The 15,198-nt window shown below is 36.0% G+C and overlaps 1 protein-coding gene across 1 annotated transcript in view; it reads left to right on the top strand.

The window, feature by feature from the left end:
- PREX2 (phosphatidylinositol-3,4,5-trisphosphate dependent Rac exchange factor 2) overlaps positions 1–15,198 on the top strand; it is a 278,636-nt gene that overhangs the window by 136,216 nt on the left and 127,222 nt on the right. Inside the window, exons 18-21 of the mRNA XM_026012258.2 lie at positions 1,201–1,349; positions 5,751–5,836; positions 11,296–11,432; positions 13,955–14,072. Coding sequence (XP_025868043.1) covers positions 1,201–1,349; positions 5,751–5,836; positions 11,296–11,432; positions 13,955–14,072 — 490 coding nt within the window. The remainder of the gene's footprint in view (positions 1–1,200; positions 1,350–5,750; positions 5,837–11,295; positions 11,433–13,954; positions 14,073–15,198) is intronic.

The following is a 15,198-nucleotide window of genomic DNA, read 5'->3' as shown; positions in this document are numbered from 1 at the left end:
CCTTTAAAAAAGGAATCTCCTGATCATTCATTGAGAATTATTTATTTAGTACCTATTATATACCAGGCAGTGTTCTAGGCTCTGGGAATACAACAATGAACAAGAGACAAAATCTCCTGCTCTCACGGAACTTATTGGGACTGTTATATCCCACACATATCAGATTTAAAATGGTCTCACCTTGCTCCCTGGCTTGTAAAAATGCCTTAATCCTCAAGCAAACTTCTTAATATATAAATCTTAACCAGCGAATGTGAGAATGAATGAAGCATGGCTTTTAACTTCTAATCTATTGAAGGTTGCCATCCATCCTCCTATCTGCTATTGCCCAAGGCCTTCATCTTTTACCAAAACACAAGCTCATGCAAGACAATGTTAGGTACAGCACATTCATTTCAAATGAAATAACTCTGGTCAACTCATACTTTGTTAGTGGGCTGGACAACAAGGGACTATTTTTAGTAATTTTCTGCAAGGAGGAAATGTTTCTCTCAGACATTTTCTGTGGGTGTTCTTAGGAGACAGTTTCATCTGACTATGCCACTGATTAAATGCACTCTCTCAGGTTTTCATCATTTCGCTGGTAACCAAAACAGCCTGTAGTTTGGAGTCAGTGGGATTGGTTAAGAATGGCGGCCTGGTTGGCATGGAGAGATGATGTCTTCTTTTATCTTTTCAGCCTCTGCCAATCTGTGCTTTCTGGAGCTCTTTTCCTGGGGTTCCAGACCATTCCTCTCTCCTGCCCTGGAGATACCTATGCTGTGTCATGCTAGCAATACGTATTCAGCTGTCATTGATGGCTATATAGAGGTTGAACCTCTCTGAGTTAATTGGACATAAATGGAAAACAAAGTAAAAGAAAATTACCCTGGGGTTTGACTGTAGCTTAAAGGATGAAATAAGAAAAAGAACTATAAGGTACAAAAGAAAGAGGGTCACAGGAGGAGTACAAAATTAAGTCATAAAAGAAGGGGCAGGGAATTTCAGTACAAATGGGTGATCAAATTTAAAACTAGGTCAAAGAGAATAACTGTGTTATCTCCCCCACAGTTCTGTTGTGTGAAATTGTATAAAAAAAACATTGCAGATGTGTTAAAATGTCAAAAATCTGCAAGTTCTAGGTCATTTCAGCTTCTAATTCTGTGAAATAGATTCCTTATTAAAATATAATTTGATTTTTTTTTTCTATTTCTCTCTTAGATGGCTGGCATGGAAGTTGGGAAAAAGATTTTTGCTATTAATGGTGACCTAGTTTTTATGAGACCTTTCAATGAAGTGGATTGCTTCCTGAAATCATGCTTAAACAGCAGAAAACCTCTAAGAGTTCTTGTGAGCACAAAGCCAAGGGAGTAAGTTGCATGATTTATGTGGGATTAAAAAAAAATTATACATAGGTGAATAAAATAGAAAAGTTAACTAAGTACATGTCTAGAATTAAGTATCTCATTGCTTGAGACATTTAAACTTCACCAAGATCCCTAATACTGGTCTTTAAATGATAGCAAAAACTGCATCCCTTATGATACTAATGCTTGCTACTCAAATCAGGTAGTTTCAGTAGAACTAATACTGTTTTTGCTGCCCATATTTTCTGGTCTAGGTTGGATTGAGTTTGATTAGAAGTGAAGAAAACTAGGAGAACACTTTATATTAAGAACTGCATTCACCATGTTCAGCTCTAAGAGTTTCAGGTCTATAATTTAGTTAGATATTAGGTTTGTAATTAAATGCTTGTAAGAAATGGGAGCACAGCTAGGTGAAATACACTCACATGCTTGCTTGTACTTAGTGACATGTCCATTCTGTTAAAAAAAAAGTCTATCTACCTACCTACCTATGATTAGGAAAAAAACCCTCATGTTTATTATAGCAAATTTAGAGAGTATAGATTTTTCTAAACAAAGATGTGTTTCTTATAATCATATCAGGCATTATTATCTTTTTGAAATTCAGTAATAGTTGATTTTTCTAAGTACTGATGCAGATTTACACAACCGTGTATTTATAAAATGGGATCATGCATTATAATCTGTTTTTTTTAAGTTAATAAGATATTATGGATATCCTTGGAAGACATTGGTTTTTCTTCTGCAAATCATGATAGTCTAGTGTTCCCATATCATGTTTCCATGATTTGTTTAATCAATTAATTAATCAATATGATGAATAGAAAGCACTTAGCATAATGTCTTAATGTAGTATGATTATATTAAAATTACTGTCTAAAATTTAATTATGTCACTTATTCATAGTAATAAGCAACTAAGCCTCTGTATTCATTTTAAGGTAAATGAAGGTTACCACTTAAAAAACAAAAGGTTTAGTTTAACTACTTATGAAAATATTCTTACTATCTATAGAATAGTATGCTTCCCTGCTTTAATATATATATTCAGCAGTAACTGGGTGCACTCTTTATCTTAGGAATTGAAATGCAATGTAATGAGCTAGAATATATGTGCTGCTGAAGCGAGCATGCAATGTAATGAGCTAGATTCTTCAGCATTAAGTCATCAAGGTCGATGCTAAAACTTACCAAGGAAAGAGTGAGTGTGACTCATTAAAATTACTCATTTAGGAAAACTTTGGGCTGGAGGGCAGAGAATAACCATAACAATGTCTTCTCTCTCAACCTAATTTTGATCTATTACTCCCTCTTTATCCAGTCCTGTCCAGGGTAAACTCACCTTAGTTGCCTACCTCCGGACCCTTTGAGGACACTTAAAAGGAAAAGAGCAGACTGGAAAGGAATAAGAGAATAATAGTCCAAAGCATCATTAGTAAACATAAAGGGCCTCCCCATGGCCCTATTGCTCCCTGATTTAACTCTGTAACTACTGATTGACTGATCATAGACATTTAAACAGCTGGATCACTCTGAAGTCCTCAACTTTAAGATTAAATAGATAGGGGCAAATCTTCAGTTCTAGAACTAATTGCTTGATGAGCAGCATTAGAACCTGTGTCTTCCTACTCTGTGCTTGTTGCACAGTATCTGGAACCCAATATTTCTGGTCCAGGTTCAAGCTTCTCTTCCACCACTTGCTTGCTAATTATGTTGCTTCAACATCTTCATCCATAAAAAAATGAAGCTGATAAGACTGTCTATGTCATGGAGCTGCTGAGAACATTAAATAAATTTAGGTTTGTAAAGAACTTAGTGACCTGTTCAGCTCATCATGTATACTCCAGTGATGTTATCTGTGATGCATATCTCTTCTTATTTCATTTTTTTCATTGCTTCCTTATTACATCAGGAGCATATTTTATATTTCAAAACCATTTTGATTTTGAAGATAAAGTACTAATTTTTATCTTTCACTTTTAACTTACTTGAAATCTGTAGCCTTTTCTTTATGTCCTTATCCTAAGGTATGATTCCTATAAATCATTCTCCCATATTTTCTTACAGTGGCCCCTTATACTTCATGTGTAGTGTCTTGTCTGGGGAGGAAAAGGCAAAAATATGAGAAATAAATACAACTGTAGTTTTCTTTTGAGCCTAGCTATATTTTACACTTGATAGCATCAAAGAATTTTTCAAAAGGCTTTGTAGCAGATTATTTAGTGCACTTACTTTCTACACGAAACGGAGTGTTCCTTTTGTATAAACTTAATTCTTCGTTTAATAGACAATATAGTGGTCCCAGCAGGGAAACATGTTTTCCAAAGATCACTTTATGAAGAGAGTCCCAGTATTATAAGCAAAATGAATCTCATGGTGTTTTGTACAAAATTTGTAAAGAAATATATAATAATCTTCTTGAAGATTAGAGTAAGGTCAACCTTCCCTAGCAATATTAGAAGATAGAAGACCTTGCTGTGAAAGAACCAAGAGGCTGCTATGAATTCCTCACAATCCAAAAGCAACAATAACTCACCATGGCTGGAAAGCTCAAAGTTATTTCAGCAAAAGCGAACTCTAGTTCATGATAAATAGAAGCATGAGCTACTTCTATTTTTTTGCTTCATGCTCAGAAAAACATATTTATTCCTTTTTCTTTTCCTTTTCCTAGTCAGTTATTTCCCATTTTCAGGTGTCTTTTATTTATTCATTTTTGACAGACACTAGTAACAAGGTGCTATTCAAAGCAAGCAAATACAGCCTTATACACCAGATGGTATGTAATTAAGGATAAAGGAAAATTAGTTCTGTGACCTCTACTCCACCAATATGTAGATCACTTCATAGTGTATAGCCTATTCACAGTATGTAACTTAATTCATAATACTGCTTTCAAGTTTCCCTAAAACAGACAATTCCCATTTCTATCACCCAATGCTGGAAAGCCTGCCTCGGTTATATTTCAGATTGCAGGATCAGCCTCTGCCATCAGGCGCAAATGCCATGTATGGCTTTCTCAAGTGTCCTAGGCGCAGTGTTGCTCAAACTGCTCTAGCAGCTATTTTATAAATTGTAAGTAAGTGCTGCTGTACCTAACTTCAGGCTCTGTCTAATGTGCCCTTGAAGTGCTGCTGACATTTGTTTCATGATTAATTCGTCATCTTTTGGAAAACACTTTTGTTTCTTGGGCATCTAGGGCCATCCATCAAAATTTATTGCATTGCATTCATTTGTCTTTGCTCTGTACTGCAATTTACGATAGTCATTTTTATTGTTATAATGTTCAGCCTTATCTCATGTTCCCTGCTTTTCATTGTTGCTCTCTGATCTCTGGCTTCCTTCTGTGGAGTGGCTCACTTATTAGTGCCAAACTGGACATCCCTCATTGGTTTGTCATAACAGTTTACTCAGGCTCTACTTTCCCTCATCTTCTTTTCCACATGGCTTCATTGAAAACATTTCTTTCCTTATTCAGGTTTTCCTTTTGATGTATTATTCTCTCAAAATTTCACTGAATAAATACTGAAGTTAATCACATTTTTTAATTATTTTGAGGTAGTGTTTGACAGATCTGTTCTTCATAGAAGTAGCTTTTTGTTGTTGTGCTTTGATGAAATTCCCCACAGGTAGAAATGGATTAACTCTGTTTCTTTTATTATTTGTAACAAAGACATTTCACAGTGCTCTATCTTTTTTGTAACAGTAAACTAAGAAGTTGGCTCCTTAGTGGGTGGCTCTGTCTGTTAAGTGGCGGACTCTTGATTTCGGCTCAGGTTGATCTCAGGGTCCAGGGATAGAGCCTCTCGTATATCGCTGAACCTGGAGGGAGTCTTAGGAGGATTCTCTCTCTCCTTTTGCCCCTCCCCTTGCTCCTGCTCTATCTCTTCTCTGTCTCTTAAATAAATAAATACTTTTTTTTTTAAATGGTAAGCTAAGGAGAGGAGCTTCCATTTTATTGAAATGCCTACATGGTTCGTAGCATGTTGTAAGGCAATGGACCAAAGATTCCTCTTTTAGTCACCAATGACACCAGGCAATGAGTTTTAATGTCCTCTTTCTGTGGAAACAAGCTCAGAGAAGTTAAGGAGTTTGTGCAAGTTACTCAACCATCAAGTGACTGAGGATTCAGAGCTAGTTTTGTCTGATCCCAGAGCCTGTTCCTCATTCAGCGTACACCATGCAATGGCCATGCTCAGTTGAGGAAATTTGTCATGTGTGCTAGCTGGGTGCCTTTGTGAGAGCATGCACCCTGTTTGTCACCTGGTTTCTAGCCCAGTCAGTGTCTTTTACACAGTAGACCCCCCTACACATGTTGACTGAAAGAGTGAATAAAGTGTAGGCACCATTGTTTTAACCAACTATGGCATTTTAAAGTCATCTTACCCTATTTTCTAACTGATTTTAGGACTGTGAAAATCCCAGATTCAGCTGAAGGACTTGGATTCCAGATCCGAGGATATGGCCCATCAGTTGTACATGCAGTAGGAAGAGGTGAGAAATTCGTTCCACGTGGCAAACAGCTTTTCAGCATGTTTGGATATTGCTGGCTGAACGAGAATATGTTCAAAATGCGCATGATCATGTTGTCATGATTTTTCTCAATCATATTTTTACTTTATTAGGTCAGTGGCAGTATATTCCTAAAACAATATTTAAAAAAAAAAAACACCTTAGGGGATCCCTGGGTGGCGCAGTGGTTTAGCGCCTGCCTTTGGCCCAGGGCGTGATCCTGGAGACCCGGGATTGAGTCCCACGTCGGGTTCCCGGTGCATGGAGCCTGCTTCTCCCTCTGCCTATGTCTCTGCCTCTCTCTCTCTCTCTGTGACTATCATAAATAAATAAAAATTTAAAAAAATAAATAAAAATAAAAAAATAAAAAAAACCTTAAAATTGTAAGGCATATTTATCACTGTTAAAAACTGATGACGTGGATGGAACTAGAGGGTGTTATGCTAAGTGAAATAAATCAGTCAGAGAAAGACAAGGTACCTTATGATTTCACTCGTATGTGGAATTTAAGAAACAAAACAGATGAACATAGGCAAAGGGAATACTCTGGTTTCTCTTCAGATTGCATAAATCTTTTGCCTTTTACATAGGCAAAGGGAAGGAAAAATAAATAAGATGAAAATAGAAAAGGAGACAAACCATAAGAGACTCCTAACTCTAGGAAACAAATTGAGGGTTGCCAGAGGGGAGTGAGGTAGAGGATGGGGTAACGGTGATGAGCATTAAGGAGGGCATGTGATGTGATGAGCACTGGTGTTATATGCAACTGATGAATCACTCAGTTCTACCTCTGAAATAATATGCTATATATTAATTAATTTGGATTTAAATAAAAATTAAAAAACAAAACTGATGAGAGAATGATGCTTCCCAATCACACTTTTCTGCATGTTTTCATGCAGTTGTTCATTTGTATTTTCCTCTGGTGGCAAATAACTATATTTTTCTCAGTAACTCAAAGATGTAGGTTTTCAGGCTTAAGAATGTGTGTTTTATAACCTGTTTCTATATGATTACTTCAAGTATTTATATAAATGAAGCATTTCATAAGCTATAAAATGCATTTTAAATTAAATAATAACTTACATTTATGTTTTATTCTTTTTTTGTTTGATAGGTAAATAAAAATAAACCATTGATATCTCTTGTTATATGTATTTTAAATTTTGTATTATACTAACACTAGTAATGATTTAAGGAAATGACTGTTAGATCCCACATAGTATATAGCTTGCTGCTATAGAAAGAAATGTCACTATAAGCAAAGAGGCCATGTATTTATCTTAACAAGAGACATACATGATTCTCATTCTGAGAAAACATAAAATGTAAAGCATCTTAATATGATCACCCAGATATTAGACTGAAAAATTTTGAGAAGGTATTGCTATCAGAATCAAATGTATCGGGATCCCTAGGTGGCGCAGCGGTTTAGCGCCTGCCTTTGGCCCAGGGCGCGATCCTGGAGACCCGGGATCGGATCCCACGTCGGGCTCCCGGTGCATGGAGCCTGCTTCTCCCTCTGCCTGTGTCTCTGCCTCTCTCTCTCTATCTCTGTGTGACTACCATAAAGAAATAAAAATTAAAAAAAATTAAAAAAAAAGAATCAAATGTATCAAGCACATACTAGCTAGACTTGTATTAGATTATAAAATTGCCTGTATTAGTGTATATGTGACAAAAATGAATCTTATTTCAAAAACTTGTCTTTTCACTGAGATGTTTAAAACATATAGACTAATAGACATTCAAAACCTTTCCAATAACTCAATATCATAAAACCGAAATGGGATATATTTCATACTGCAAGGGGATAGTTGGTACATCAAAGATCTTCATTTTCACTAAACAAAAAAGTGAGTCACATTATCTGTACTGTAAAATCACTGAAAACCTGAGTGAATCCAGATGTGCCTCTGTCCTTATTACAATGTCTTTTAAGGAGCGGGGTTCTGCCTTTGGAACGTAGTCGTAGGGTAGGCCCAAATCTGGGCCTTTACTTCTGAAGACTAAAAGACAGAAATGCTCATGTGCTTTTCCTTTCAGATATATACTAAATGAAAAGATATTATTCTGTGGTTTCTTTTTGCACTGTAATTTTGCTGTAAGAAAGGAAAACTTTTCATTTTTTCTTCTTTAGCCCTCTCCTATGGCCATACACCAGAGTATCTATATCTGAAATTTCACCTTTGGAATTTAAAACTCCAATATGCCAATTTGTTACTGCAATCACATCACTTTGATATTCTCAGCTTGTGGGGGTTCTTTTGTTTTGTGTTTTTTTTTTTTTTTTAAATTCATTTGGGACCTCCAGCCTCTGGATTCTTCTCTGTTTCTCCTGGTTAGTTATACACCTGAAGACCCCCTTCCTTAGCCAGCTTTATCTCCAGAGTAGGTCCTCTGTCATCCTTGCCAGCATTACCAGGATCCTGGTAATTCTTCAGGTGTACCCTGTCACTTCTTTTTAGTCTTGGATCAACTTAACCATCTCTTTTGGTTTTTCTCCTGAGTACCTGGGAAAACAACTATCATGGATGTAGAATTAGTGTCATCCCAGTTCACCATCCTTTTACTGGGCCCGTCTAATGACTCAGCAATCTTTTCAAGTCTCTCGTCATCTCCTTCTTTTTCTCCTCATCCCTCCTGTCTCCCAAGATGAACTTCCTTTTTCACAGAAAAATCCAGGGTCGGTATGAAACCCTCAGAGTCCCACACTTTTTTCCGCATACCCACACGTTTCACTGGCTCTTTCACCTTCACCAGCTTTCTCCCACCCTAGAGGAAGAGGTCTTTTTTTTCCCCCTTTTTAGAGTTCAAGGTGAATAGGTGTTCTAGATCCCATCCCTTCGGATACCTTCTCTGGAGTGTTACACTGTCAGATATCCCTCTTCCAGAATTTCGGCCTTTTCTCTTCATTGGATTAATATAGTACAGGCTGTGAACATGCTTAATTCTTTCCCACTAAAATAAACAAAGAAGCAAAATGATCTCAAAGTAGAACAGCAAACACGGAACCTTTTCCTCTTCCTGTTTTCCCATCTAGATCCTTGCTACTTAAAATAGGATCCATAGACATATAGCATTGTCATTGCCTGGGAACTGGTTAGAAATGGAGAATCTTAGGACCCACCCAGGATGTACAGAGTCAGAGCCTACATTTTAACAAGATCCTCGGATGATTTGTATGTACATCCAAGATTGATAAGCTCAGCTCTAGAATAATATGCTGATAAACTTTATTTTGTCATGACCAAACTTCCTGAAATTCTGGTCTGTATCTTTAGCTGCCCTTCTTCACTTCCTATTTGAGTTTTAGCCCAGTGCTATAGACATCTCTCCCTATCTTCCACCCATGTCTCCAGTCTGTCTTATAAGATTTATCATGGACTTGACTGAAAAGTACTGTTTGGACATTAATAACATTTGTATTAATTGAGCTTTCGTGGTATTTGTTTGAAGTGACTACTCCTGTTTGCTAGAAGGGTTTATCTCTTGATTTCTGAGATGGCACTTTTCAGATTTTTCTCCTACCCCTTCTCTGGCAGCTCCCTTCATCTATCATCCCCGTAACTGTTGGCTCCTGCCTGTATTCTCTGCCTTCTTGTTCTCTGTAAGAAATCTCATTGATCTTCTTGCTGGAGATATTTAAATCTCTACCTCCTGCTCAGATCTCTTTCCTGGGTTCTATAGTCTAGATCTAATTATTTATTAAACATCTCCACTAAATGCCCTGTTAGCACCTTAAAAACTCAGTATTTTAAAAAAAATAAAAAATAAAATAAATAAAATAAATAAAATAAAAAATAAAAAAATAAATAAAAAACCCAAAACTCAGTATTTTCCCCAATTGAACTTTCCATCTATACTCTGAACTTGCTTCACCTTCTGTATTTTCTTTATTAAAATGACTATCTACTCAGCCACTCAGTCCAAAGGCAGAAGAGTAATCCTGGGGACTGTAGCCTCTTCACAAAACTCTGTCATCAAACATCAGATACTTGATCTCATTCTATCTTTTATAACAAATGCTACTTTAGTCCTAGTCCAGAAAATTGTAGTAGATGCTTGTTGTGATTTTGATTTTTGACTTAAACTCCGGCGATCCATCCTCTGTTTTGGGGGGTCATGTCACTTGTCTGCTTAAAATCTTAAATGATTTTCCTCATGCATATATAGTAAGGTCCAGGCTCTTAGGACTTCACATAGAGTATTCAAGGACTTCACAACCTGGCTCTGCTTGGCTCTCCAGAGTCTTCACCCATCACTCTCATTTTAAGCTCATCACTCATTTTAAGCTCATGTTCTTCCAAATGTCCAGGTTATTTCTTGATTCAGTGCCTTTTTTTAGGCTATTCTTTCTATAGGGAGCATCCCTTTTTCTTCCAAGACCTGCTTCAATCCAGAAAAATCACTTAGTATTTCTAGGAGTGAATTTTAGTGAGAAAAAAAATACATACTGTCTTCTTGAATATAAATTATATTGTCTAAAATGTTTGATAATTCCTTCATTGGAGAAATTGCTTACAAAAGAAGGCTCTTCTAACATAAGTTTTATAATCACTAATAATAATTATATTCATTGTATTTATTAATGGTGCTATGTAAATATTGATGTGCTCAGAATATCAAATAATAATGACTGAAAGTTTCTGAAAATCTTAACTCCCTGATAGGATATGCCACTTGCGTATTTAAGTCTTTATCTGTGCAAATAAATGATTGACCATTGATGTTATCTGATTAGTTTTATTCTCTACCAATTCTGTGGTTCCTGACCCTTTGTAGATATCCTGAACACTTATTTTACTTAGCAAATCCAGTCTATTTGTAGTTGCTAGTTGACTTGATTTTTTTCCCTAAGAATTTCTTATAACTGCATTTTAAAACATGAAAGTTATTATAGAATTGGTGAATATTGTACACCTTAAACTAATACAATGCTGTATGTTAATTATAATTGAATTTAAAAAATAAAAAGAAATAAGACTGAAATTTACAATAACAAATGTTCTTAAATGTTACTAAGAAAAGCCAATTAAAGTGAATACTATTTCAATATTTAGAGATTTTTATAGACTAAAGAAAGATAAATAAGACATAATTTCTGGCTTTCCATTTTGCCATTATATATGCATATGTAGAAAATTAAGACTGACTAGACATTTGAGAGGGGGAATATCTGACTAACATGTTAAAGGTCACTTTACAATAATCCTTCAAACTAACTCTCAGGGAGATGAGAGAATATTTTGTTAATCACAGTTTTGAGTGGCCAGATGAAAAGTAGAAAAATTTTGAGAGGGCGTTGCTATCAGAACCAAATTTATCAAGAGCATACTAGCCAGATCTCTGTTATACTTAAAAATTGCTTTCCTTGTATATGTGATAAAAATGAATCTCATTCCTCAAATTTTTGGCAATTTTCCTATTTGTATTTGAAGGAACTGTGGCTGCAGCAGCTGGCCTCCACCCTGGACAGTGTATTATCAAAGTAAATGGAATCAATGTCAGTAAAGAGACCCATGCCAGCGTTATTGCACATGTTACAGCCTGCAGGAAATATAGGAGACCAATGAAGGTAAACTGCCCTGCAGCTTATCCAGATCTCATTGCATACTTACGTAGAAAGCCTAGAGCACAACACAGGTTTCTGCTTCTAGGATCACATTTAAGCATGGTATAAGCTCAACATTATGATTGTGTTATCAGCATAATTATCTATGATCAATTATGCTTAAATGATTGCAGCTTATTGTCACAATATCTTCACCTATTTAAAAAGTGCTCTGGTGGATTTTCATTTCATTCATTTTGTGCTATGAATTTTCAGATGAGATTGGGTGCATTCAGGGTGATATGGCTGTAGACATTGTGCTATGAATTTTCAAATACCCGTTTATCAAATTGAAATCCAAAGGTTTTAATTGTTTTCTTGACCTTTGTGAATGCTTTAGGATTTATAACGGTTATTATGCGTCTGTGTGGCTTTTATAGGGTCTGTGATTGAGTTTTGGATATATTTGCTTAAGTAACTGGATTTAGCTCTTAAAAGAAAATACCAAAATGTACTTGTCATTACTTAAAATTCTAAGCATTATCCTCTGATTAAATTTCAAGTGCTGTAGAAAAATAAAATTAGAGTCCTAATTTACAGGCAAAGCTTATCCCATGAAGCACAAGTGAATATTGGCCTATAAGAGAAAATTCTCTCAGATTAATCAACTAGATGTAAAAGGAGCTTTAGAGGAGAGGCTTTGTATATTTTCCCTCATGCACAGACAAGTACTCTCTTCTGGATTTGAGAATGTGACTTTATGTCCAAACCAGAGAGAGGAATGGCTATTTTCTCATAGATCAGGAATGACATCCTGCAAAATACTGAACCTACAAGAAAACAGCTCATCAATTTTGCTTATTAATAAAGTCAAACCAGCATAGCAAATTGGAATTCATGCATAGACTCATAGGTTATTCTGGTTTATAATGGTTTAATAAATATTTATTGAACTATATTATTGAATGAAATTTTTTTTTAAAAGACACTTCTGAAATTATCAAACCTTTCCCTTTCAGTCAGAATTTTGATAAGTAGTCAAATTGATTTGAGTCTTGTTCCTTTTCTTTTTCCTTGACTGCTTTCTTAGAGAGGAGTTGGTTAGTGAAATGATTAAGAAAATCAATAAATAGGGGCACCTGGGTGGCTCAGTTGGTTAAACGTCTGCCACAAAGCAGACTGTTCCAAAACCTAGTGGCTTAAAACAACGATTGATTCTGTGAGTTGATTCTGTGAGTTGACCGAGTGTTGGTTCCTGAGAAGGGACCCGATGTGGTAGGAGTTGTGCTGGGAATGCCTGGGCTCTGCAACCTCCCTCCTTGTGTTTTCTCCTCCCGGAGCTCCTCTACATGGCCTCCCTTTCTGGTCTAGCAGATTGTCCTTCCTGCATGGTGTCTGCATTTTAAGAGGGGATAAAGAGATCAACTCTATTTATATCATGCTTGCTAATATCCCTTTGGGAAAACCAGATCCTGTGACCAAACCTCAGGTCAGGGTGTGAAGATGCTGCACAGAGGTGTGGATACTGGAGTGAGTGGTTCCTTTGGGGCCACAACAGGTTATTTGAATGATCAAATGTTAACTGGCATTTTGATGATGGATAGCAAAATATAATTAAACACAATTGTAAAGTGAATACAAGAAAAAAATCGATAATGTAAATTCTATCACACTTCAGGAGTGCAATTCAGTTTATCATCTGACCTAGGAAAAGTATAAACTTTAAAGTAATGCAGACCTGAAAGCGTCCACTTAGAGGCCACTTCCTCTTATTTATTTAAATAAGATGGCAACTGCCATTTTAATTAAAATATAGAATGATTTATGACATGATAGGATTAAGAAATAGTTACATCACTTGGGACCCTAATGAAATGAAAGGTGTTCTTCCAATTTTTGTATTGGTTTGATTCAAAAAAGCATTGACTGTATTAAATATATGTGTTAGGAAGAACATTTAAATGATTTGTATAGTGATAGATGATTATTCTTCAGAAAACTGTCCATCTGACATTTATTTAAAAATGAAATTTATAGTTTATTTTATACTTAAGGCATTTAAATAAGATCATTGGGAAATACATCTTTTTTAAAAAATATGTTTTGGTAAATACATCTTATTTAAAAACACCTTTGGAAGATAAAATTTCAAGCAAGAAAGTTTGTTAAATAATATAATTACCATTGACTTTTTATTAGTTTCCTTTTTTAAAGATTTTTTTATTCCTGAGAGACACAGAAAGAAGCAGAGACATAGGCAGAGGGAGAAGCAGGCTCCTTCCAGGGAGCCTGATGTGGGACTTGATCCCAGGACCCCAGGATCATGTCCTGAGCTGAAGGCAGATGCTCAACCACTGAGCCACCCAGGTGCCCCAACTTTTTGTAGTTTCTGATGTTGGTTTCCCTTCTCTTTCACATTTTATTATCTTTGAATAAACTGGAAGAATAAATAAGATCGTCAACTCTCCTAAAGCTGGTTTAGGGAATGAACATGCATTTTGAGAAGCACTAATACCTCTGAGGTTTCCTTCCCCTCCTCATTCCAGCAAGATTCCATACAATGGGTTTATAATAGCATTGAGAGCGCTCAAGAAGACCTTCAAAAGTCTAACTCCAAACCCCCTGGAGATGAAGTAGGAGATGCTTTTGACTGCAAAGTAGAAGGTATGTTCCTTCTTTTTCTCTCCATTTGCTTATAGTAGTACCCCTTTTCAGTATGCCTGTGCTAGTCCCAATTATTGAAAACCTGATATGGTCAAACCACTTTCTTAAGATATTTTCACCAAATAGATGTTATGTCAAATTCATAAACAATACTAGCTAATGACTAACACGTCATAGTTAGTATACTCTATTAGGCACTTTATTAAGTATTTTACATGGATTTTCTCATAAAGTCACCAAAAAAGGAAATCTCGCAAAAGAATTCTTGTCATCATCCTTATTTTATGGAAGAAGAAATTGAGGCTTATTAGACGAAGAGATTTGCCCAAGCTAGAAAGTGATAGAATGAGGATTTAAACCCAGGTTATAATGTGTTTCCTTGTTTTGAGTTTAAATGTTGTATAGACCTTCCTAATCCGTGGTTCACAGACCAGCAGCCGCAGCATCACCTGGAGAGTTGCAGAATCACAGCCCCACCCCAGATCTATTGCAACAGAATCTCCGTTTTAATAAGATTTGATCCATAAGGGTACTAAAATTTGAAGCCCTCATTTAGAAAGAAAGTCTATGGTCCCTTTGAAACCACTTTCTTGATTCAAGTAACTTTTACTGTATTCTAGCATTAATTGTAATGAAAGAGCAAACTAATAATGTAAAAATGAGAGAGAGTTCTTTTTTTTTTTTTTTGAGAGAGAGAGAGAGATCTTTTAATGAGAACCCATAATTTCTGTTTTATCAGTGAAGCAAACCAACAGATTGCTGTATTTGGTGGCTTTACCCAAGGGAAAGGGATGGAGGCAATTAATTTTACGTTTGTATTTGACAAATACCTTGAATTATTGTTTCAACACTTTTTCACACAAGTCCTTGAATCCTCTCTTACTTTTTCCTGGTATCTTTCCATTTTTATTATTGGTGGATGACTCTGGTATCTTTCCATTTATATTATTCGTGGATAACTCTGGACATTTTTAATGTACTATTAGGTTCTTCCAAACCAGCACAGTTACATAATCCCCTAAACACACTGATCATAAGGTGGGTGGTGGGGGACTCAGGAAAAGCTGCGTTCCCTCCACTCCAGGAAGACCACTTGGTAGGAGCCACTAGATAATGGATGGTATTA

This window comes from Vulpes vulpes, chromosome 13 (assembly GCF_048418805.1).
Source record: "Vulpes vulpes isolate BD-2025 chromosome 13, VulVul3, whole genome shotgun sequence".
Lineage (NCBI taxonomy): Eukaryota > Metazoa > Chordata > Mammalia > Carnivora > Canidae > Vulpes > Vulpes vulpes.
Note: the sequence above shows the minus strand (reverse complement) of the source record. Positions and strands in the feature narration are given on the sequence as shown.